Here is a 24,914-nt window from a genome sequence, read left to right on the forward strand (position 1 = left end):
GTTTCAGTTATGCGATGGTTTTGTTCGGTTTACAAAATTCAAAAACTATGACTAACGATTCGACTCACGGATTTGCATAACCACCATTAAAATTGGACCATGAATGTTGATACTGATAACTCATAATATAGTTTGTTCTTATATGCTTAACTGGAACTCATATATACAAAACTTTTGAGTTTAAAGAATGTAAAATTTTATTTTCTTTTGAGTCTTGACAGCTTGTAAATTATTTCTACTAGAAGCCACCACCGCCAGTACCACCACCTACCATTGCCCCCATCACCACCGCCAGCCACCCTCTATAACTTATTATCTTTAAACACATTTTTGTATCCATAAGCATAACAGAACAATTAACATGATACAACATCAACACAAAAAATACATCATACAGTAAATAAAAATCTCACTAACCTACTTAATGAACATTTTACCTAGTGATCCTTTTGCATTGGTGTACTTCAACTGTAATTTTTCTCGGCTCATAAGTTTCAAGGATAAGCCTGCACACCTCCAACATATGTCGCTGCAACTGAAGTAGTTTCGTGCGCCAACTGGTCCCACACACAAGTGTTCAATATCACAAAATCGGCCATCTTGCCAGCCGACAAGGAGCCTATATCCTCGTCAAGAAAACATGCACGTGCTGCAGAAATCGTGTGCCTGTGAAAGTGGTTAACATGTTTACAAACTGTATGTGCATAATACAATAATATGTTTACTTACGCGTTTAATGCATCAGTTAGTTTCATGCACTCTGCTGAATTCCAAGGCTTATCCCAACCAGGAGGTATCCTCGTAATTGCAGTCTTAATACCATTTAACGGATTAATATCTACTACCTGAAATTTTACCATCGGTAAAAAGTATATATAACGATTTACAAAAGTAATTAATGAATAGTGTTCTCACAGGCCAATCAGAACCTAATGCCACAAGTGCGTTGTGAGCAACGAGTGATTGATATAAATAAGATCCTTTCTGCGTCCTTTCGAGCCCAATCTTTTTAACTGCCGTGTCAGCATCGCCTAACATTTGATCTGGCTGTCAACAAATTTTTAACTATTTATGATGAACATATATGCGTAAATTTATAAAGTAATAAAAAGTTATAAAAATTAAGCACTTTAATTACCTGCACCGAAGCAACGATTCCTTGTTCACCAAACTTGGATACACTTTCAAGTGTCAAATGTTGAGCGTGTTCAATCTGCAAAAACGGGCATATTATTAATTTATAAAAAACGTCTACATAATATTTTTTTTAAATAAAATATACCCGAAATCTCCTATCCCTCTTCACGTTTGTTGAAGCGACTGATTTGTACATATCCAAAACCAAATCGTTGGCCTTGTCTCCAATAGCATGAATTGCAACCTGATACAAGTTTTATTGTCAAGTAATGTTGTTACATACTTAGATGTATACAATGAAGCACACATTTAATACCTGGAGGCCAGATTTATCGGATTGCATGGTCATATTATATAAGCTTTCTACATCTGTAACGTGGAGTCCAAGATTCCACGGCTCGTCAGTGTATGGCTACAAGAAACATGAATTAGTTCTATTTCAACAATAAGTTTTGACTTAAAATTAGGGGTGGCAAATGTGACCCATTGGGTTGAATGAGCTATATTAAAATGTATATAATGGGTCAAACTAAATAAAGAAAATGATTGAAATGGGTTAAACCGGGTTGACATTTCTTGAAGTTTTTTTTTGTGGAAGAAGAAAACGGAAGAAAGTTTTTAGTACTTTTACTTTTTTAGTTTTTGATTTATATTTTGAGTTATGATTTTTTAATTAATTTTTTTGAATTTTTTAATGAGGGTTTTTGAATTGGGTCAAAATGGGTTGAGATTTCAAAAACCCCTCATTAAAAAATCCAAAAAAATTAATTAAAAAATCATAACTCGAAATATAAATCAAAAACTAAAAAAGTAAAAGTACTAAAAAGTTTCCTCCGTTTTCTCGTTCTAATAAAAAAAAACTTCAAGAAATGTCAACCCGTTTTGACCTGTTTCAATCATTTTCTTTTTTTAGTTTGACCCATTATATACATTTTAATACAACCCATGGGTCACATTTGCCACCCCTACTTAAAATTAAAATTATTATTATTGTTATTTTTCACACCTCGTGGAAAAGCGCACTGTTGGACCCCAACGACCCGTCAGCGAAAGCTTTAACACCGCCTATAGATATCCACTGGCTCACCCTACGACCCGTTGTTTGAACCATATCCTAACATAAATACAAGAAAATCAAATTCAATGCTAATATCTGAATATGTACTCATTAGCAAACGTAAACAAAGTTTTGAAGTCAAATTATGGATAACCAGTAGCGTCGTACAGCGAGACGTGACCATGTTGGCATTGGAAAAAAAAGGCAAACCCTGATCTTCATTCTTCCAGATAAATCGGCCCATTTGTAAACATCTGCAAGTTATCAGAGTAAGTCAAACCGTGGTCAACCATGGATATAAAATAATAATAATAATAATGTAAACAAACCAAAAAACCTGTGAAATCTTCCCATGAATGTTCTACCGTTGCACCAGGAAAATATCTTCCAAAATCAACAACCGTAGTCACACCTCTCGTTAACACATACCTGCTAGCTCGGTCCAATGCTTGTCTCCGTTCTTCTACAGAAACTTCTGGGATACACGAAAGAATAACCTTCATTGCAGCATCAATCATAAGTCCTGTTGGCTCTGCATATACAGATTCCAAATACACGAGTCAGCAAGCTGACCTGGCATATACGCCACAAGTTTAAAGTTTCAAATTACCTCCGTGTTCATTTCTGCTAATAGTTCCACCAACTGGATCTTGCGTATTACTCGTAACACCGGCTATTTTTAGAGCCAAAGAGTTAGCCAAACCCATGTGACCATCCATCCTTGAAAGCCAAACCTGCAAATAAAAGAATTCATGATTATAACAGTTTATATCAACCGTTACAGTATGTCAGTATGTAAAGTTACTTACAGGATGATGAGGTGTAATATCATCAATCCACGAAGCGGATGGCAATTCTCCTCCCCAAAGATCATTATTCCATCCGCCACCCAATAACCAACTACCTTCTTTCATGTCTACAAAATGTATATCATGTTACAATTTCATAACATAACAAAAAAAAGTAAAATAGTGTGATTGGAGGACTTACTTTTAACTGCTTCTTTAACCTTTCTGATGAACTCAACCTTCGTGTTCACGCCTCGCACTTCCACTCGCGCCATCTGATTTCAGTTTTTAGTCGGTTAGCTTATTGGTTAAGTTAGTTAAAATATTATAGGAGGAAGTTGAATTAGTGCAAAACCTGGAGTCCTCCAAAAAGCAAGTGGACATGAGAATCAATGAATCCGGGAACGACAATCTTCCCCTCGATATTTAACTCCTTTGTTCCATATCCAGATACTTCCTATATTAAAGACCACAATATAAACAGTGTTGTAAAGATCGCTAGGCGCTAGTCCGACGGTGGGGTACCAAATAGCGATTAACCGGATAGGAATTTTATATGCAATTTTTCGAACTTTTATATACATATACACCATTTCTATTTAATTTTTTAAACTTACACACACACACACACACACATTGACAGGGCCGTCCCCGAGAAACGTTAAAATTTTTTGGGCCTTAAGTAAAAAGGTTTTTTATTGGATTTAAACAATTAAATTTTTAAATGGGCTTATTAAAATTTTTTTGTAGGCGAATTTATTAATAACTTTTGTCGTCTATGGGACTTGAACCCAAGACCTCCCAAACAGTCAAACCTTCCCAACTCAAGGTGTTTAAAGGTTTTGCCTTTGCCAATGGACCACCTACCGGGGTGACCTGGCCGGGAGCGGTCGTCCTCCCTGCCCCACTCAAAGCCGGCACTGCACATTGAACCCTTGTTTGATCATATCTATCGGTTTTTAACAAACCTCTAACATTTCGAACCTTCATTTGATCATCTTCTGTTGCTTAAAAACTTGAACGAGGTGGGTCAATGTCGATGCTTAAAACTCGGGTTAAAACCGAAGGACCAATCTGGACCGATTAGTACCGATTTTAACCGCGTACCTATTTTTGCTTCTGATTACATGAAATCGTATTGGTAGCAGTGGCGAAGTATAGTGAGGGCCCGGAGCTCCCCCCCCCCTGTTTTTTCGCGTAATAGTGTAAATTTACCCGTTTTTCATCCGAAATTTGTTATACGTAGTGTAAATTAAGCCGTTTTCGACCGAAAAGTTAAGCCCGGACCCCGTTTTCGTGCGCGGTAGTGTGAATTTACCCGTTTTTCATCCGAAATTTGTTATACGTAGTATAAATTAAGCTGTTTTCGACCGAAAAGTTAAGCCCGGACCCCCTTTTTTTTGCGCGGTAATGTAAATTTACCCGTTTTTCACCCGACATTTGTTATACGTAGTGTAAATTAAGCCGTTTTCGGTTGAAAATTTGAGCCCGGCCCCCTCGTTTATAACTTTTTTAAATACATTTTGAGTCCGCCCCGCCGGTGTTTTAGTCCAAGCTTCGCCACTGATCGGTAGAGTAGCGATTAGCGATGAATTAATCGGTGATTAATCGCTAGTCTCCACCCCACTGATTAATTTTGGACTTGTCGGCCAATTAATCAGTCATGGTCAAATCCGGCCAAAATCGTGATTAATCAGACTTTGTCGTCGTTTCTTTGGCAAGATTCCGGCCAAAATGTATATGTGTATATATAAAACTGAAAATTACATCTAAAATGTATATGTGTATATATATAAAACTGAAAATTATACATTAAAGTGTGTACATAGAACAGAATACCTGAACATAGGAATAGTTTCCTATGCGAAGGATTCTACCGTCACGAATAGCCATGGAATCAGCAAACAGAAGAAGAGATGAATCACTCGTATATATGGTCCCATTCGTTACCAATACGTCAGCAACGATTCCTGAAGTAAAATTAATTATATATTGTTGATATTATTATAATGAATCGAAAATATGAAACTGAAATGATAGTTAAGTAAAGTAAAGTAAGTAACTATGTTGGGTGTTGTGGATGCATAGTGAGATTATAAGTGAAAGAAGAACAACAACAATTGAAGCAGCTGATAAACTAGCAGTAACAGTGTTCATGGCTGCCGTAAGAATCTTATCGCCCTTGATGTTCCAAAGATTTCAACACACTTTCTTTGATTTCTTTATGTAACTTTTTTATTCTTATTTTATTTTAGTTGTCACATATCATTATGTTTTTTTTATTATTCTTTTCAACAGGCTGTACACTACTCGAGCCAAACTGAACCGAACGTAGGTTTGCTCAGACTTGGTTTAGTTTGAAAGTGAGCCGAACCAAGCGGATTGAATTTAAAGAAACGAGCGATATTTTGATGCTTGAACTTGGTTTGGTTTGAAACCGAGCGGCTTGATTCTAGGGGTGTTCAAGAAATCCGAAACCGAAACCCAAATAAACCGATCCGAATTCTTATTCGGATATTCGGATCGGATCAATCCGAATATCCGAATAAGTAATTCGGATTCGGATATGGATTTTAAAAATTCGGATTGTTCGGATTATTTGGATATCCGATTAATCCGAATAAAAAACATGTTTTTATTGCTATTTTCCAGTTTGGTATATATTTTAGACTATTATTTGAAGTTTAAACTTTAAATTTATGTTAAAAGTAATTCGTATTTTCCGGTTTGTATGTTTATTGTGGTTCTAAACTATTAAATGTTAGGAACAAAAAAATAGAAAAAATTTTTAGCTTTATTTCGGATTATTCGGATAATTTCGGATTATTCGGATATTATCCGAATCCGATCCGAATTGAATTCAGATAGATTCGGATCAGATAGGAATATTCCTAATTCGGATCGGATTTCGGATAGGGTCTAAAAATTTTCAAATCCGAATAACCCGAATAATCCGTTATCCGATCCGATGAACGCCCCTACTTGATTCGGCATGGTTCTGCTTGATTTATACAAAGTTTTCAATTTTAGGTTTATAAAAAACTTTAAAATATCATTAATTCAAGACTTTTAACTCTAAAATGTCTAAACTTCCAACTTTAAAATGTCTAAAACTCAAAGTTAACGACAAAACATATATAAAACGAGCGGCTATGGTTTGAATTTAAACTTTGAAGTTAACACAAAAGAAGGAAATTTCAAAAACTTAAAAAAATAATATAATTTTATATATATATACATAAAATTTATATATAAAACTAATAAATAAAAGTAATTCAAGCAAAACGAACCGAACCAAACCGAGCAAGGCATTGCTCGTGCTTGGCTTGGTTTTAAATCAAATTAAGCTGAACAACTCACTTTCAAACCGAGCCAAAATCAAACGAGCATTTTTAAGCAATTTTCAAACAAACGGCAAGCAGTTTGGGTAGCCCTAGCTATCACATATCATATCTACGACTCTACACTACTAAAATGGTTAAAAGTTTAAAGGTAATTATATTATGACTTCGGCATAATATTTCTTTTTTAATTGTGAATTGTTTTCTTAATCTTTATTGATTGTGGAACTTGAATATAAGATTTTTATCCACTAAAAATTATATTGAATATAAAAGAAAAAATAAGCAATACCAATCTTCCTATTATATGTTTTTAGTTCCTATTCTCTAGGATCTGTTGTTTTTTTATTCCCACCATTTGATCAATAATATATAATTATATATACCTTGTTAATCTACGTTAGATTATCTAATATCTACCCTATCGATAATCAATGATGATGTCAGAAGAAGATGAGCCTTTGGTTGTTGAGTATAAAGGTGTTAGCATGTCGATGGGTATGTATGAAGCTACCTTATTAGCACCAAGTTATAATAATAATAACAATAATAATATCATAAGGCTCGGGAGTTTTAAGACACCTGAGGAGGCTGCTTTTGTTCACGATGTAGCGGCTTACAGGATTTACAAGGCGGATTATGACGCCTTTAATTTTCCGGGTAGGATCCGAGACATCATGCTTCTGACCCGGAAAAAGACGAGGTAGAACCGTAGAACAAATAGGCTTTTAAATAATATTTACTTTCCGGTTTGTTCATTACTTTCCGATTCAATCGTTGACCACTAAGTTTCGGGTTCAAAATTTGATGATATAATGCATACATACATACAACGGTTTTTGGGCCGATTTTGATTCATTTATTTACTAATTCGCGAGCTGTAAGTTAGGTTAGCGTTTAGAAGTTATTGAAGGTGTAGGTGGTTTATATATATGTTGAAATGATGAATGAGTTCAAAGTGTATCAAATTTTGTATTAACGTTTTTTATCACTAAAAAAAAAAGCGAAACCGAAGAATACAAAATAATAAAATAATGGAACCATTAACCGGACCAAACTAGAATGGTGTGGCGTCTTTACCATATACGTATATAATAACCGCGATAGTAACCAGGGTGTTTGTGGTCTGGTTTGACTCCTGGGTCGTAATTATAAATATGACTCATTTATTATAATTATAAATATGACTCATTTATTATAATTAGATTATATACTTGTATAACTGGATATTATAGATAAAGGTAAATGGTTGGTTTTCTTTACATGGTCGATTGTAAGTCTCAAACTATGAAACTAGTTTTTAAAGTTAAACCGTGAACTACACCGTATAATTTTCTAAACGACTTAGCCGGACATGCTTATTAACTTTGGTTCAAACGACTCAGTTGGTTTAAATAGGCACCTAATATGAGTAATATCTACTTTATGCATTCAATGTTTTTTTTTTGGGTACTTTTATTTATTTATTTATTATGAATACATTTATGAATTTATGATATTGTAGGTAAGAAGACAAGACAACATGGGGGGAGGAATATCCCATGGACCATTTCATATGTATGAGTAAAACGTGTGTCCAATGTTGTTCTTGGAACCCCAACATGCCACAGAAATAATTAATAATCAAGATTTTATGAAAATTTTTAACAGTTATTTATTTTGTTTTTGTTTTTAAATATTTTTTTGTACAATAATAATTCACATATACCCTTTTAACAGCCCATCCGAAATCCATTTAAATCAAATCTCTTTCAATTATTTGCTTCTTTAAATTTTAAAATATTTTTCGTACAATAAGAATTCACAATTTCACATACTCTTTTAACAACAAATCTTTAAATCGATAATCATTAGCATTTTAAAATCATTTAAATCAAATTTCCCTATCTAGCTGTTAAAACAATAAAAATGAAAATCTCTCTATCTAACAACTGGCATTAACTATTTCTCCTTATCGTGATTTAGGGATGTAAACAAACCGAATCGAACAAAGTCTTGTTCATCTTTGTCCGTTAAACTTTTATCGCACAAGCGAAGGTTCACACACAGCTAATCGAACGAAACATCTTGTTTGTGTCTGTTCATTAAGGAAATAAACCTTTTCGTGAACGGTTTATGGGCACAAACGAACGAACACAAATGAGCACAAAATGTTTCATTATGTTTGACTGACCGGGAATGGTCAGTGTCAACGATTCAATATGGCTTCCAAGTTTATGTTGACGTTTTTTGAACATTCATATTCATATGTGAACCTTACATATTAATTAACACATTATACTCATATATATCTTTGTTCCATAGTTTATAATTTTGTTTAAATCTATATAATACGATTAGACAAGTCATTAAAAAGTATTAAAACATTTAATGAACAAACATTAATGAATGAACGTAAACAAACACGACCTATGTTTGTGCTCGTTTATTTAGTTAGCCGAACGAAATTCCCTATTCACATTTGTTCATTTATAATATATTAAATGGACGAAATAAACAAATTTCCCGCCGAACATTTAGTTCGTTACTCATATTTGAACTTATATAATATTTTTGAAAATATGCAATGCTATATAAATATTAATAATAATAATTATGTTTATAGGATTGAGCAGAGTTAAAAAAGGATTGATGGTAATTTTACTTTAGTAAAAAAGTGAATATGTTTGGTGAAAAACAGAGAGCATTAATTGGGTAACTAAAATGAATGAATGCAGAAAATGAGGTGGGCGTGAGAATGGTGTAGCGGTAGACACGGCGGCTGTCCCGTGTCCTTCTTCACGACCATGCTTTTGTTTCATCATGTCAATGTTTTTACAACTACTACTGTACCGGACCAATTGACCAAACCGGTTTTATTTAATAATTAATGTTATTTGTAAATTAATAATAATACAATATCATATATAGGATGTTTGTTTGACATGGTTTTGTTAAAACTTATATTTTAATTAAAAGTAGTATTAGGGTGTGCAGGGTTCGGTTCAGTTATTAGCATTAACTGAACTGAACCGATCGGTTATCGGTTTGGTTCCGTTAATTTCGGTTAATAACCAATATTAAACTTGAGCTAAAATTTTGCTTAAAAATACATGAAACGAAGGTATAACTAAATGAAATAAATGTATAAATATATGAAATTTTAGATATTAGTACATGAAATGGAGATATAAATACATGAAAATGATAGTATTAAACTACTAATACATATAATGCATGAAATAAAGGAAAAAAGGCTTGAAAATACGGGGAAAAAAATGAAGAGTTCGGTGCGGTTTGGTTAATTTCGGTTAATTTGGTTATTTCAGTTCGGTTTCGTCGGTTTTCGGTTCGGTTCCGGTTAATAATTCGGTTATTGCTCACCCCTAACTAGTATCTTTACCGCAATGTTTGTCATGCATATGATGTTTTTTTTCCTACGTTTACATCATACAGAATATCAATTTATAAACTTTTAATAAAGTCATATGTAAAATGAAATTAAAAGCTATATTGAAGAGATATTGCTAGAAAGTATATTTACGTGTAAACAACGGCAAGAAAAATATGTATAAAAAGAGAGATATAACATGGAAAGTAAAATTCAACACGGAAAGCAAATATAAAATTATATAAAGTTAAAGTTCTAACTACCAGGGTGATAAGTTAATTTCTCTTGACATGTGTATAAAAGTAATTGGCTAGTTTTTATGAATAATGTTTTTGTAAGTTAACTGTCATTTGCTTTTTAATATATATATATAATTCTTATAAATAATGATAAAATAGGAAATGGTTTTTTTTTATGCGAGCGAATGAAGTGATAAAGGACTTCTGATCAAGTTTTTCAATGGTTAAAATTATGACAATGACAATTGACAAGGTCGTAAGTAATAATTAAAAGTTTACTTAAATGGGAAAACGAAAAACCAAAAGTTTCCTTGATAAAATCTAGTTACACCATTTTTTTTTCTAAATCAAATAACTTTTTTAATTCATTACTTTTAAAACAAAAATTATATCTTTAATTTGTGTATATAATATTGCTACATATATGTTATTGAAAAAAATAATTTTATATGAAATGTTGATATTGATAATATAAGATTGTGTAATTGTATATAAAGTTGTGTAATTACATGTGTTATGTAATTATACGTTATGTAATTATACAGACTCACTATGTTATACACTCATGTAGTTTTATGCAAACCCCCTAAATTTCATTTCAAACTCTAGGTCCTCATAAAGTTTTAAGTTTGCTACGATTAAATAAAACTGTTTTTACCTGGATGAAAGGCCTTTCATCCTGATCCTAACATGTCGGCTTACACTAACAAAAATTATTGAATCGGTCAATGTCTATATTCACATATCCATAATCCATGTTACTAGTAGATACAATTGATTAATAGCTTTTGTGTATCCTAATAATATTCTATAGGATGAAAGAAGGAATGTAATAAATTAAACTCAAAAATGGTTTACTTTGACTCCTTATATTGTGAACACATCCAAAATTAGATTACATATTTATTAATAGAAGACCGACTAAAATAACATATTAATATAATCACTTAGAGGTCAGCAATTCATGGTTCATTGACATGAACATCACTTGAGTATTAGTAACTTAGTATTATCATTCCAGCTTAGTATAGGCAAACACGTTAGACTATTCGCAATTCTAACATGCAAGCCTAGTCAGCATGTCACATCAACTTTTCACGTATTCTTCCCACATGCGCATTTCTCCCTCAATACTACCACTGTCACAAACTCTAAATCTAAATCTTTATTCTCAAAACTTACAATTTACACCAAATAGAGAACAAACTCAGGCCTCTATTGTAACGATTTAATACGAACAATTACATAAACAAACGCTCTAACAATAGAAAACGAGAGCGTATATAAAATATCTTTCAAAAAACGCTACTACTCATGCATCAGGCGGTCTTTGCTCTATTATACCAAAACTCTTAATCAAACCCATACGGGCTGGGCCTTCTCATCTTTAGTTTCAAGCCCAAGCTAGCATCCAAGCCCATAAGTATCCATCCAGTCAATCATCCCAATAATACTCCATATAAACAATACAATACCAGAAACAATGTTGATAACTTGACAAGTACTTATACAAACAAATATTTGACATTGAATTGAAAATAAAGTAACAAACATATATTTCAACAACCACACTCATTGTTTCCACATACAACCATATTATTTTCACATCATCAATATACTTTTATCAATATACTTTATATATTTATATAACAAATATTTTCTTTTCATTAAAAATAATTTAAATAACTAAACAAAATTTAATAATTTTAATAATTAAATTTTATTGTAATATAGTTTTAAAAAAAATAATCGTTGGAAAGTTTTAAAAAAACTAGTCGCTAGACTTTTAAAATGCAAATTACTTATTATTATCAAGTATTATTGTTAATTATATTTGTGTAATTTGCTTTTGAAAATTTAATAAAAGAGCCATTCAAAAGAAAAAAAAAAAGAAAAAGAAATGAGAAATCTGATATTTAAATGGCGTGTCTGCAAGTTGGTTGTGGCTCAATAGTAGAACACTCACTTTACAAGTGAGAGGTAGGGGATCAAACCTCACTACCACCAACTTATATTGGAGATATGAGGGATGACCCTGGCTTGCCAGGGTTCGAGTCCTGATCTCACCTGGTTTTACCGGCTCCTCGTTGTCGTGCCGTTTGGCGGGCGTGGGGGTCGGGTTTTATCCGGTGAATCCCTCAACAGGTGAACCGCTAGGGGCTCCGTCCGTCCGGACTAGTGGCCGGCTCGGGCTACCTTTAGCTAATAGGGACCGCGTATGGGGTACCTGGCGTTATTTAGTTGGTCGTTCAAAAAAAATGGTGTGTCTGCATTTGTGGAGCATGCACTTGTTATGTCACTTAAATGCAAAGCTTAAGCGGTCTTATCATAGTTAAAGGCATCTAAAATGCTCTTAAATATCAATAAACATAAAATAAAGGATTGTTCATATTTATAAATTCAAGTAAACATGCAAAAATAAATAAAAAAGGATATCAGAATATAAATAATTAAAAGAAAGTTAGTGTTGAGATAGAGGAAGTAAAGAAAGGCTAGATGATCAAAGCAAACTTCACCCCAAATGGGCACTTACAACTTATAGGTCATTCATGTTTGGTTAACACATTACAAACGTGAAAAACTATTCGAATATGAAACGAGTTGAATGAATTAACGGACTAGTCTCAACTCTCAAGTAATGTGTAATGGCCTAAGTTGTTCGGAAGAAAGGCTATGATTAATGTGTTACTATTGTTTAGGGGTGTTTAAGGTTCGGTTTAAGCTAATGAAACGACTTAATTCGGCCACCTAATTAGTTTCACAATTGGTTTGTTTTTTTAATTTGGTAAGCCGGCTTAAAAATGCTCAAGCCGATGATTTTGATTTACCATTTACGAAAAAACAATGAACATGAAAGCCCATCCAAATCGATAAAACTTTTTTTAAAAATAACCTTTTTAGTGATATTTTATTCTTAATACATTTGTTCAAACCGGTCTTAGCAATTTTCTAGACTCGAGTCTAACATGTTTGCAACTAGTTTTTGCTTTTGCAAGTGATTTACTTAGACTAGCAAGTTTTTAATTATATAATTTGAACACTCAACTTCTTATTGATCTTATTGGCAAAATTTATTAAATACATAAGTACTCGTTTTAACCCAAACCCATCTTGGGCAATAAATGGATTTAGTGTATACCTCACGGGCACCTCCAACATAACCAACTAACCAAGTTTATGGTAATAAACCGTGAAAACTACATAATACACTTGTACATAGTGCTTGACATATATAATAAGATATAAAAAAAGAGTGCAGTAGGTGGTTACATAATCGCCTTTTCTAGTACGATTAAAGCAAAAGGGCCTAGTGTTCATACAGTTCTTGTGATTAAACATATTCTTGTATCCATAAGCAAACATATCATGAACATTGACGAAGCTTAGTGAGGGCCCGGCCCCCTGTTTTTTTGCGCAATAGTGTAAATTTACCCGTTTTCCCCGGGAAATTTGTATATGTAGTGTAAATTTACCTGTTTTCGACCAAAAATTAGAGCCCCCCCCCCCAAAAAAAAAAAAAAAAAACTTGCCCAAGCTTCACCACTGATCATGAAACCACATCAACACAAAAATCATATCATACAATAAATTAAATCATCACTAATCAATGACATCAAACTACCTACTTAATCAACACAAGTATCTTTTGTTTTCATCTGTGACTCAAAGTCTCAAGGATAAGCCTGCACGCCACTGACATGTTGCTGCAACTGAAGTGGTTTCGTGCGCCAACTGGTCCCACACACAAGTGTTCAATATGACAAAATCTGCTATCTTGCCAACAGACAACGACCCTATATCCTCGTCAAGAAAACATGCACGTGCTGCAGAAATCGTGTGCCTGTGAAAGTGGTTAACATGTTTATAAACTGTATGTGTATGTGCATAAAACAATATGTAATATGTTTACTTACGCGTTTAATGCATCAGTTAACTTCATACACTCCGCTGAATTCCAAGGCTTATCCCAACCAGACGGTATCCTCGCTATTGCAGTCTTTATACTATTTAAAGGATTAATGTCCGCAACCTGAAATTAAAAGTTTTACCATCGATACATAGTAAACAACTAAACATAACGGTTTACAAAAATGGTTAACTAAAAGTGTTCTCACAGGCCAATCAGAACCAAATGCCACAAGTGCATTGCCAGCATGGAGTGACTGAAATAAATAAGATCCTTTCTGCGTCCTCTCTAGCCCGATTTTTTTAAGCGCTGAGTCAGCATCGTCCAACAAATGATCCGGCTGTCAATAGTTTTTTTTCAACCATTGCTTATGAATATATATTTGCAAATTTAAAAGTCATAAAAGTCATAAATTAAGTATTTTAATAGTTTAATTACCTGCACAGAAGCAACAATTCCTTGTTCACCAAACTTGGATATACTTTCAAGTGTCAAATGTTGAGCGTGTTCAATCTGCAAAACCGGACATATTATTAATTTATAAAAAAGTTTAAATAATATTTTTAAAATAAAATATACCCGGAATCTCCGATCTTTCTTCCCGTTGGTTGTAACAACTGATTTGTACATATCCAAAACCAAGTCATTGGCCTTGTCTCCAATAGCATGAATTGCAACCTGATGCAAGTTTGCATACTGACATATATTCAACGAAGCACGCATTTAACGATAGTTTAAAAAAAAATACCTGGAGGCCAGATTTGTCGGATTGCACGGTTAAATAATATAAGCTTTCTATATCTGTAACTTGGAGTCCAAGATTCGTTGACTCGTCAGCATATGGCTACAAGAAACATGAATTAAAATGTAAGTAAAAAATAATCTTGACTTATAAGTTATTATTATTATTATTGTTATTATTATTATTATTCACACCTTATGGAAAAGCGCACTGTTCGACCCCAATGATCCGTCAGAAAAAGCTTTAACACCGCCTAAATATATCCACTGGCTCACCCTACGACCCGTTGTTTGAACCATATCCTAACATAAAACAAGAAAATCAAATTCAATGTTAATTAATAACTTAATATGCAACTCATTAAACGGTTTAGCAAATGTAAAAACAGTTGTGAAGTCAAAACTATGGATAACCAGTAGAGTCATACAGCGAGACGTGACCATGTCGACATTGGAAAGAAAAGGCAAACTCTAACCATCATTCTTCCAGATAAATCGGCCCATTTGTAAACATCTGCAAGTTTATCAGAGAAAGTGTAACTTGGTCAACCATAGTTCAAAAATGAATATTAATATGATAACGTGAACGAACTAAAAAACCTGTAAAATCTTCCCATGAATGCTCTTCGGGCGCGCCAGGAAAATATCTTCCAACGTCAACAACTGTAGTCACACCCCTCATTAAAGCATGTCTGCTAGCTCGGTCCAATGCTTGTCTGCGTTCTTCTACAGAAACTTCTGGAATACACGAAAGAATAAGCTTCATTGCAGCATCAATCATCAGTCCTGTAGGTTCTGCATATAAATAAACGAATCAGCGAGTCAGCAAGCTAATCTGGTATCTACTATCGACTAATCGTTTAACTTAAATTACCTCCATGTTCATTTCTGCTAATGGTTCCACCAACTGGATCTTGCGTATTACTCGTAACACCAGCTAACTTTAGAGCCAAAGAGTTAGCCAAACCCATGTGACCATCCATCCGAGTAAGCCATACCTGCATATCAAAGAATTTGATCATAACGAGTTTATATTAACTGTTATAGTATGTCAGTATGTAATGTTACTTACAGGATGATGAGGTGTAATATCGTCAATCCACGAAGCGGATGGCGATTCTCCTCCCCAAAGATCATTATTCCATCCACCGCCCAATAACCAACCACCTTCTTTCATGTCTGCAATATGTATATCATGTTACAATTTTTTAACATAACAAAAAAAAATAATAAAAAAAAAATAGCATGACTGGATCATGACTTACTTTTAACTGCTTCTTTAACCTTTTTAACAAACTCGTCCTTCGTGTTCACGCCTCGTACTTCGACTCCCGCCATCTGTTTTCATTTCTCAGTCAGTTAGCTAATCAGTTAAGTTAGTTAAATATTATAGGAGGAAGCTGAAATGAATTAGTGCAGAACCTGGAGTCCTCCAAAAAGGAAGTGGACATGAGAATCAATGAATCCGGGAACGACAATCTTCCCCTCGAGATTTAACTCCTTCGTTCCATATCCAGATACTTCCTGCATTGAACAACACAGAACGAACTCAGATATAAGTATGGCTGTAACCTGTAAACGAATACGAAACAACCTGTTCGTGTTCGCCCATTAAGAAAATGAACTTGTTTGTGAACTGTTAACATTCATATATTAACAAATGAACCAAATTTGTGTTGGTGTGTTTTTTTAACATTTATATTTATATATTAATTGACATAAATCAATCACATAGTGCTAATTATATATGTATTTGTTTTATAGTTAATAATAATAATAATAATAATGTTGCTTAAATCTATATGATAAGATTAGAAAAGTCATTAAAAACCTTCCGTGAACAAATATAAACGAACACATTGTCGTCGAACGTTCATGGACACAATTGAACGAACATGGCTTATGTTCGTGTTTGTTCATTTAGTTAATCGAACGAAATTCCTTGTTCAACAGACATAAGTGAAATCTTGAAAGAATTAAAGTTGATTAATATTCATCACACATTTTAATGTTGATTAAATTACTACTAATTAATTAGGTCACTAACCTGCTTATAAACCCTAACAAACAAACAAACAATTTAATCATTCAAACATAAGTGCATGAATATATATAAATATAACATAATATAATAATACCTGAACATATGAATAGTTTCCAATGCGGAGTATTCGTCCGTCACGAATAGCCATAGAATCAGCAAACATAACATGACTAGTGTATATGGTCCCATTTGTCACCAACACGTCAGCAACAATACCCGAAGATGATGAAAACCACCAGCTGGTTGATACATCTGCAAGAAAATAAATTTTTTTTTATTTTATAATGCTTAAATAATTATAAAATAGATGTGTTAAAAATTGGGTTCCAATACGTAGAAACATAGATATTACATCAATATAGCAGGTATGCGGGCAACAAGTTGCGCCGCCACCCCTTTCTGAATTGCAAACCCTAACCTGCTAAAGACATACCCCTGCTCCTTTGGAGTCGACACATTGCTATGCACAACCTGTTGGACCCTGGTTAGAAAACGGATAGCTTCCGGTGCCAAGGAGCCAAATGTATCAAAAGCCAGAGGGACAAAAACATGTTGGTTCTCTTCGCAGGCTTTAGCATGTTTCTCCACCTTATTCGTTTCAGCCCTTTTCATTCCAGCTACAAACCCATTATCCCTCAAACCAGCTAAGGGAGATACCCCTGTTAGGTCAACACAAGCGTGTTTTCCCCCGGCCCAACCAAAGACGAGCAAATCTGCCGGTCGTAGAGTGGATCTCCCTTCCTTGGGGTGAAAATGTGAAAATGAAATGAATGTTGGTTTGTTAAGTGTTATGTAACTAACAATGGATGATAATAATATGGAAGTTGTGTGAGATTATGAATGAAAGAAGAAGAATAAGGAGTGAAGCTGCTGATAAACTAGTGGTAGTAGTATTCTTCATATTCATATTCATGTTCATGTTGATGGCTTTGGCTTTGGAGTCTCCGATGGCTGAATATGATTAGGATTCCTAACAAGATTCCAAGACAAGACAGGTTGGATCTTGGTACGTAACGTACTTAGTTTGTTGTTTTGTATATATTAAAAGAATCTTCAAGATTTTGTGTTTTCATTTATTTTATTTTTTATGGAGAGGAACCAAATGGAATGAAATAAAATTTTCTATGTTTATCTTCTCCTTTCTTCTTTTCTTTCTAATGGCATTTTTTCCCGTCATTTTACTCTTTATTTTCTCTCCTTTTCTTTTCGTTAATGAAATTCGAGAACATTTTTTTTAATTTTTTCTTTACTTTCCCAAGTTTTGCCTAAGGGAGGAACCGAAAGATTGAGATGGTTGTGTTTCCAAATTTTATTTATGAAGAGAGAGAGAAAGATTGAAGAATATGTGTGTTCCTGAGTTTCATTAAAAGGAAAAGAAAAGGAAGAGAAACATGTATAAAGTAAAATGGAGGTGATTGGTTTCTTTTCAATTTAAAAGGAATTGGAAGGAAAGAAAGTGTGGGAAGAAAGGAAAGAATGGGAAGGAAAACCTTTATTTCCTTTCTCTCGTCAACGAGACTCGCACTGTGTTCCCGAGTTTCACTTAACTGAGGAAAGGGAAGGAAAAGAAGAGATGGTAAAAATATGTTGTGTTCCTGAGTTTCATTTAAGAAAGAAAAATTTAAAAGAGGTGTTCTCGAGTTTCATTAAAAAAGGAAAATTCATGCTTTGATATATGTCTGTTTAACCAAGTTGTTTCAGTTATGCGATGGTTTTGTTCGGTTTACAAAATTCAAAAACTATGACTAACGATTCGACTCACGGATTTGCATAACCACCATTAAAATTGGACCATGAATGTTGATACTGATAACTCATAATATAGTTTGTTCTTATATGCTTAACTGGAACTCATATATACAAAACTTTTGAGTTTAAAGAATGTAAAATTTTATTTTCTTTTGAGTCTTGACAGCTTGTAAATTATTTCTACTAGAAGCCACCACCGCCAGTACCACCACCAGCCACCCTCTATAACTTATTATCTTTAAACACATTTTTGTATCCATAAGCATAACAGAACAATTAACATGATACAACATCAACACAAAAAATACATCATACAGTAAATAAAAATCTCACTAACCTACTTAATGAACATTTTACCTAGTGATCCTTTTGCATTGGTGTACTTCAACTGTAATTTTTCTCGGCTCATAAGTTTCAAGGATAAGCCTGCACACCTCCAACATATGTCGCTGCAACTGAAGTAGTTTCGTGCGCCAACTGGTCCCACACACAAGTGTTCAATATCACAAAATCGGCCATCTTGCCAGCCGACAAGGAGCCTATATCCTCGTCAAGAAAACATGCACGTGCTGCAGAAATCGTGTGCCTGTGAAAGTGGTTAACATGTTTACAAACTGTATGTGCATAATACAATAATATGTTTACTTACGCGTTTAATGCATCAGTTAGTTTCATGCACTCTGCTGAATTCCAAGGCTTATCCCAACCAGGAGGTATCCTCGTAATTGCAGTCTTAATACCATTTAACGGATTAATATCTACTACCTGAAATTTTACCATCGGTAAAAAGTATATATAACGATTTACAAAAGTAATTAATGAATAGTGTTCTCACAGGCCAATCAGAACCTAATGCCACAAGTGCGTTGTGAGCAACGAGTGATTGATATAAATAAGATCCTTTCTGCGTCCTTTCGAGCCCAATCTTTTTAACTGCCGTGTCAGCATCGCCTAACATTTGATCTGGCTGTCAACAAATTTTTAACTATTTATGATGAACATATATGCGTAAATTTATAAAGTAATAAAAAGTTATAAAAATTAAGCACTTTAATTACCTGCACCGAAGCAACGATTCCTTGTTCACCAAACTTGGATACACTTTCAAGTGTCAAATGTTGAGCGTGTTCAATCTGCAAAAACGGGCATATTATTAATTTATAAAAAACGTCTACATAATATTTTTTTTAAATAAAATATACCCGAAATCTCCTATCCCTCTTCACGTTTGTTGAAGCGACTGATTTGTACATATCCAAAACCAAATCGTTGGCCTTGTCTCCAATAGCATGAATTGCAACCTGATACAAGTTTTATTGTCAAGTAATGTTGTTACATACTTAGATGTATACAATGAAGCACACATTTAATACCTGGAGGCCAGATTTATCGGATTGCATGGTCATATTATATAAGCTTTCTACATCTGTAACGTGGAGTCCAAGATTCCACGGCTCGTCAGTGTATGGCTACAAGAAACATGAATTAGTTCTATTTCAACAATAAGTTTTGACTTAAAATTAGGGGTGGCAAATGTGACCCATTGGGTTGAATGAGCTATATTAAAATGTATATAATGGGTCAAACTAAATAAAGAAAATGATTGAAATGGGTTAAACCGGGTTGACATTTCTTGAAGTTTTTTTTTGTGGAAGAAGAAAACGGAAGAAAGTTTTTAGTACTTTTACTTTTTTAGTTTTTGATTTATATTTTGAGTTATGATTTTTTAATTAATTTTTTTGAATTTTTTAATGAGGGTTTTTGAATTGGGTCAAAATGGGTTGAGATTTCAAAAACCCCTCATTAAAAAATCCAAAAAAATTAATTAAAAAATCATAACTCGAAATATAAATCAAAAACTAAAAAAGTAAAAGTACTAAAAAGTTTCCTCCGTTTTCTCGTTCTAATAAAAAAAAAACTTCAAGAAATGTCAACCCGTTTTGACCTGTTTCAATCATTTTCTTTTTTTAGTTTGACCCATTATATACATTTTAATACAACCCATGGGTCACATTTGCCACCCCTACTTAAAATTAAAATTATTATTATTGTTATTTTTCACACCTCGTGGAAAAGCGCACTGTTGGACCCCAACGACCCGTCAGCGAAAGCTTTAACACCGCCTATAGATATCCACTGGCTCACCCTACGACCCGTTGTTTGAACCATATCCTAACATAAATACAAGAAAATCAAATTCAATGCTAATATCTGAATATGTACTCATTAGCAAACGTAAACAAAGTTTTGAAGTCAAATTATGGATAACCAGTAGCGTCGTACAGCGAGACGTGACCATGTTGGCATTGGAAAAAAAAGGCAAACCCTGATCTTCATTCTTCCAGATAAATCGGCCCATTTGTAAACATCTGCAAGTTATCAGAGTAAGTCAAACCGTGGTCAACCATGGATATAAAATAATAATAATAATAATGTAAACAAACCAAAAAACCTGTGAAATCTTCCCATGAATGTTCTACCGTTGCACCAGGAAAATATCTTCCAAAATCAACAACCGTAGTCACACCTCTCGTTAACACATACCTGCTAGCTCGGTCCAATGCTTGTCTCCGTTCTTCTACAGAAACTTCTGGGATACACGAAAGAATAACCTTCATTGCAGCATCAATCATAAGTCCTGTTGGCTCTGCATATACAGATTCCAAATACACGAGTCAGCAAGCTGACCTGGCATATACGCCACAAGTTTAAAGTTTCAAATTACCTCCGTGTTCATTTCTGCTAATAGTTCCACCAACTGGATCTTGCGTATTACTCGTAACACCGGCTATTTTTAGAGCCAAAGAGTTAGCCAAACCCATGTGACCATCCATCCTTGAAAGCCAAACCTGCAAATAAAAGAATTCATGATTATAACAGTTTATATCAACCGTTACAGTATGTCAGTATGTAAAGTTACTTACAGGATGATGAGGTGTAATATCATCAATCCACGAAGCGGATGGCAATTCTCCTCCCCAAAGATCATTATTCCATCCGCCACCCAATAACCAACTACCTTCTTTCATGTCTACAAAATGTATATCATGTTACAATTTCATAACATAACAAAAAAAAGTAAAATAGTGTGATTGGAGGACTTACTTTTAACTGCTTCTTTAACCTTTCTGATGAACTCAACCTTCGTGTTCACGCCTCGCACTTCCACTCGCGCCATCTGATTTCAGTTTTTAGTCGGTTAGCTTATTGGTTAAGTTAGTTAAAATATTATAGGAGGAAGTTGAATTAGTGCAAAACCTGGAGTCCTCCAAAAAGCAAGTGGACATGAGAATCAATGAATCCGGGAACGACAATCTTCCCCTCGATATTTAACTCCTTTGTTCCATATCCAGATACTTCCTATATTAAAGACCACAATATAAACAGTGTTGTAAAGATCGCTAGGCGCTAGTCCGACGGTGGGGTACCAAATAGCGATTAACCGGATAGGAATTTTATATGCAATTTTTCGAACTTTTATATACATATACACCATTTCTATTTAATTTTTTAAACTTACACACACACACACACACACATTGACAGGGCCGTCCCCGAGAAACGTTAAAATTTTTTGGGCCTTAAGTAAAAAGGTTTTTTATTGGATTTAAACAATTAAATTTTTAAATGGGCTTATTAAAATTTTTTTGTAGGCGAATTTATTAATAACTTTTGTCGTCTATGGGACTTGAACCCAAGACCTCCCAAACAGTCAAACCTTCCCAACTCAAGGTGTTTAAAGGTTTTGCCTTTGCCAATGGACCACCTACCGGGGTGACCTGGCCGGGAGCGGTCGTCCTCCCTGCCCCACTCAAAGCCGGCACTGCACATTGAACCCTTGTTTGATCATATCTATCGGTTTTTAACAAACCTCTAACATTTCGAACCTTCATTTGATCATCTTCTGTTGCTTAAAAACTTGAACGAGGTGGGTCAATGTCGATGCTTAAAACTCGGGTTAAAACCGAAGGACCAATCTGGACCGATTAGTACCGATTTTAACCGCGTACCTATTTTTGCTTCTGATTACATGAAATCGTATTGGTAGCAGTGGCGAAGTATAGTGAGGGCCCGGAGCTCCCCCCCCCCCTGTTTTTTCGCGTAATAGTGTAAATTTACCCGTTTTTCATCCGAAATTTGTTATACGTAGTGTAAATTAAGCCGTTTTCGACCGAAAAGTTAAGCCCGGACCCCGTTTTCGTGCGCGGTAGTGTGAATTTACCCGTTTTTCATCCGAAATTTGTTATACGTAGTATAAATTAAGCTGTTTTCGACCGAAAAGTTAAGCCCGGACCCCCTTTTTTTTGCGCGGTAATGTAAATTTACCCGTTTTTCACCCGACATTTGTTATACGTAGTGTAAATTAAGCCGTTTTCGGTTGAAAATTTGAGCCCGGCCCCCTCGTTTATAACTTTTTTAAATACATTTTGAGTCCGCCCCGCCGGTGTTTTAGTCCAAGCTTCGCCACTGATCGGTAGAGTAGCGATTAGCGATGAATTAATCGGTGATTAATCGCTAGTCTCCACCCCACTGATTAATTTTGGACTTGTCGGCCAATTAATCAGTCATGGTCAAATCCGGCCAAAATCGTGATTAATCAGACTTTGTCGTCGTTTCTTTGGCAAGATTCCGGCCAAAATGTATATGTGTATATATAAAACTGAAAATTACATCTAAAATGTATATGTGTATATATATAAAACTGAAAATTATACATTAAAGTGTGTACATAGAACAGAATACCTGAACATAGGAATAGTTTCCTATGCGAAGGATTCTACCGTCACGAATAGCCATGGAATCAGCAAACAGAAGAAGAGATGAATCACTCGTATATATGGTCCCATTCGTTACCAATACGTCAGCAACGATTCCTGAAGTAAAATTAATTATATATTGTTGATATTATTATAATGAATCGAAAATATGAAACTGAAATGATAGTTAAGTAAAGTAAAGTAAGTAACTATGTTGGGTGTTGTGGATGCATAGTGAGATTATAAGTGAAAGAAGAACAACAACAATTGAAGCAGCTGATAAACTAGCAGTAACAGTGTTCATGGCTGCCGTAAGAATCTTATCGCCCTTGATGTTCCAAAGATTTCAACACACTTTCTTTGATTTCTTTATGTAACTTTTTTATTCTTATTTTATTTTAGTTGTCACATATCATTATGTTTTTTTTATTATTCTTTTCAACAGGCTGTACACTACTCGAGCCAAACTGAACCGAACGTAGGTTTGCTCAGACTTGGTTTAGTTTGAAAGTGAGCCGAACCAAGCGGATTGAATTTAAAGAAACGAGCGATATTTTGATGCTTGAACTTGGTTTGGTTTGAAACCGAGCGGCTTGATTCTAGGGGTGTTCAAGAAATCCGAAACCGAAACCCAAATAAACCGATCCGAATTCTTATTCGGATATTCGGATCGGATCAATCCGAATATCCGAATAAGTAATTCGGATTCGGATATGGATTTTAAAAATTCGGATTGTTCGGATTATTTGGATATCCGATTAATCCGAATAAAAAACATGTTTTTATTGCTATTTTCCAGTTTGGTATATATTTTAGACTATTATTTGAAGTTTAAACTTTAAATTTATGTTAAAAGTAATTCGTATTTTCCGGTTTGTATGTTTATTGTGGTTCTAAACTATTAAATGTTAGGAACAAAAAAATAGAAAAAATTTTTAGCTTTATTTCGGATTATTCGGATAATTTCGGATTATTCGGATATTATCCGAACCCGATCCGAATTGAATTCAGATAGATTCGGATCAGATAGGAATATTCCTAATTCGGATCGGATTTCGGATAGGGTCTAAAAATTTTCAAATCCGAATAACCCGAATAATCCGTTATCCGATCCGATGAACGCCCCTACTTGATTCGGCATGGTTCTGCTTGATTTATACAAAGTTTTCAATTTTAGGTTTATAAAAAACTTTAAAATATCATTAATTCAAGACTTTTAACTCTAAAATGTCTAAACTTCCAACTTTAAAATGTCTAAAACTCAAAGTTAACGACAAAACATATATAAAACGAGCGGCTATGGTTTGAATTTAAACTTTGAAGTTAACACAAAAGAAGGAAATTTCAAAAACTTAAAAAAATAATATAATTTTATATATATATACATAAAATTTATATATAAAACTAATAAATAAAAGTAATTCAAGCAAAACGAACCGAACCAAACCGAGCAAGGCATTGCTCGTGCTTGGCTTGGTTTTAAATCAAATTAAGCTGAACAACTCACTTTCAAACCGAGCCAAAATCAAACGAGCATTTTTAAGCAATTTTCAAACAAACGGCAAGCAGTTTGGGTAGCCCTAGCTATCACATATCATATCTACGACTCTACACTACTAAAATGGTTAAAAGTTTAAAGGTAATTATATTATGACTTCGGCATAATATTTCTTTTTTAATTGTGAATTGTTTTCTTAATCTTTATTGATTGTGGAACTTGAATATAAGATTTTTATCCACTAAAAATTATATTGAATATAAAAGAAAAAATAAGCAATACCAAT

General features: G+C 34.0%; 2 protein-coding genes and 1 pseudogene across 3 annotated transcripts; all 3 read right to left on the reverse strand.

Moving 5' to 3' along the window:
• Window positions 1-421: 421 nt before the first annotated feature.
• LOC143608991 (protein LONG AFTER FAR-RED 3-like) lies at window positions 422-4,946 on the reverse strand (annotated as a pseudogene).
• Window positions 4,947-13,595: 8,649 nt separating this feature from the next.
• Window positions 13,596-17,576, reverse strand: LOC143609009 (protein LONG AFTER FAR-RED 3-like). Its single transcript, XM_077083886.1, has 15 exons — window positions 17,426-17,576; window positions 16,719-16,876; window positions 16,003-16,104; window positions 15,846-15,918; window positions 15,653-15,759; window positions 15,455-15,578; window positions 15,181-15,375; window positions 15,009-15,094; window positions 14,776-14,883; window positions 14,588-14,683; window positions 14,419-14,517; window positions 14,278-14,352; window positions 14,048-14,179; window positions 13,847-13,962; window positions 13,596-13,773 (listed from the first exon to the last, which is right to left on the reverse strand). The coding sequence occupies exons 1-15, from the start codon at window positions 17,541-17,543 to the stop codon at window positions 13,596-13,598; spliced, it is 1,767 nt and encodes a 588-aa protein (XP_076940001.1). The 5' UTR covers window positions 17,544-17,576.
• Window positions 17,577-18,714: 1,138 nt separating this feature from the next.
• Window positions 18,715-23,438, reverse strand: LOC143608993 (protein LONG AFTER FAR-RED 3-like). Of its 2 annotated transcripts, XM_077083874.1 has the most exons (15): window positions 23,341-23,438; window positions 23,117-23,247; window positions 21,632-21,733; window positions 21,479-21,551; window positions 21,298-21,404; window positions 21,099-21,222; window positions 20,826-21,020; window positions 20,657-20,742; window positions 20,438-20,545; window positions 19,747-19,842; window positions 19,576-19,674; window positions 19,432-19,506; window positions 19,209-19,340; window positions 19,023-19,138; window positions 18,715-18,959 (listed from the first exon to the last, which is right to left on the reverse strand). In XM_077083874.1, exons 1-15 carry the CDS (start codon window positions 23,432-23,434, stop codon window positions 18,788-18,790), a joined length of 1,710 nt encoding a protein of 569 aa, XP_076939989.1. In that variant the 5' UTR covers window positions 23,435-23,438; the 3' UTR covers window positions 18,715-18,787. The 2 variants fall into 2 exon arrangements, with proteins under 2 accessions (XP_076939989.1, XP_076939988.1); XM_077083873.1 differs by lacking the exon at window positions 23,341-23,438 and having other exon boundaries at window positions 23,117-23,252.
• Between the last annotated feature and the right edge of the window lie 1,476 nt (window positions 23,439-24,914).

This window comes from Bidens hawaiensis, unplaced genomic scaffold, assembly GCF_021521415.1.
Source record: "Bidens hawaiensis isolate Kalapana, Puna unplaced genomic scaffold, B.hawaiensis_p1.1 tig00419464_1, whole genome shotgun sequence".
NCBI lineage: Eukaryota > Viridiplantae > Streptophyta > Magnoliopsida > Asterales > Asteraceae > Bidens > Bidens hawaiensis.

What these genes read in the sequence shown, in the direction of transcription:
- LOC143608993 (XM_077083874.1), bottom strand. Translation starts at nt 23,434, where the DNA reads ATGAACACTGTTACTGCTAGTTTATCAGCTGCTTCAATTGTTGTTGTT. An exon ending in TGCTTTTTGGAGGACTCCAG is followed by an intron (nt 21,552 to 21,631) that starts GTTTTGCACTAA and finishes AACTGAAATCAG; the next exon opens with ATGGCGCGAGTGGAAGTGCG. An exon ending in CCGATAAATCTGGCCTCCAG is followed by an intron (nt 19,675 to 19,746) that starts GTATTAAATGTG and finishes AACTTGTATCAG; the next exon opens with GTTGCAATTCATGCTATTGG.
- LOC143609009 (XM_077083886.1), bottom strand. Translation starts at nt 17,543, where the DNA reads ATGAACATGAATATGAATATGAAGAATACTACTACCACTAGTTTATCA. An exon ending in ACAGTGCGCTTTTCCATAAG is followed by an intron (nt 14,684 to 14,775) that starts GTGTGAATAATA and finishes TGTTTCTTGTAG; the next exon opens with CCATATGCTGACGAGTCAAC. An exon ending in TTAACTGATGCATTAAACGC is followed by an intron (nt 13,774 to 13,846) that starts GTAAGTAAACAT and finishes CCACTTTCACAG; the next exon opens with GCACACGATTTCTGCAGCAC.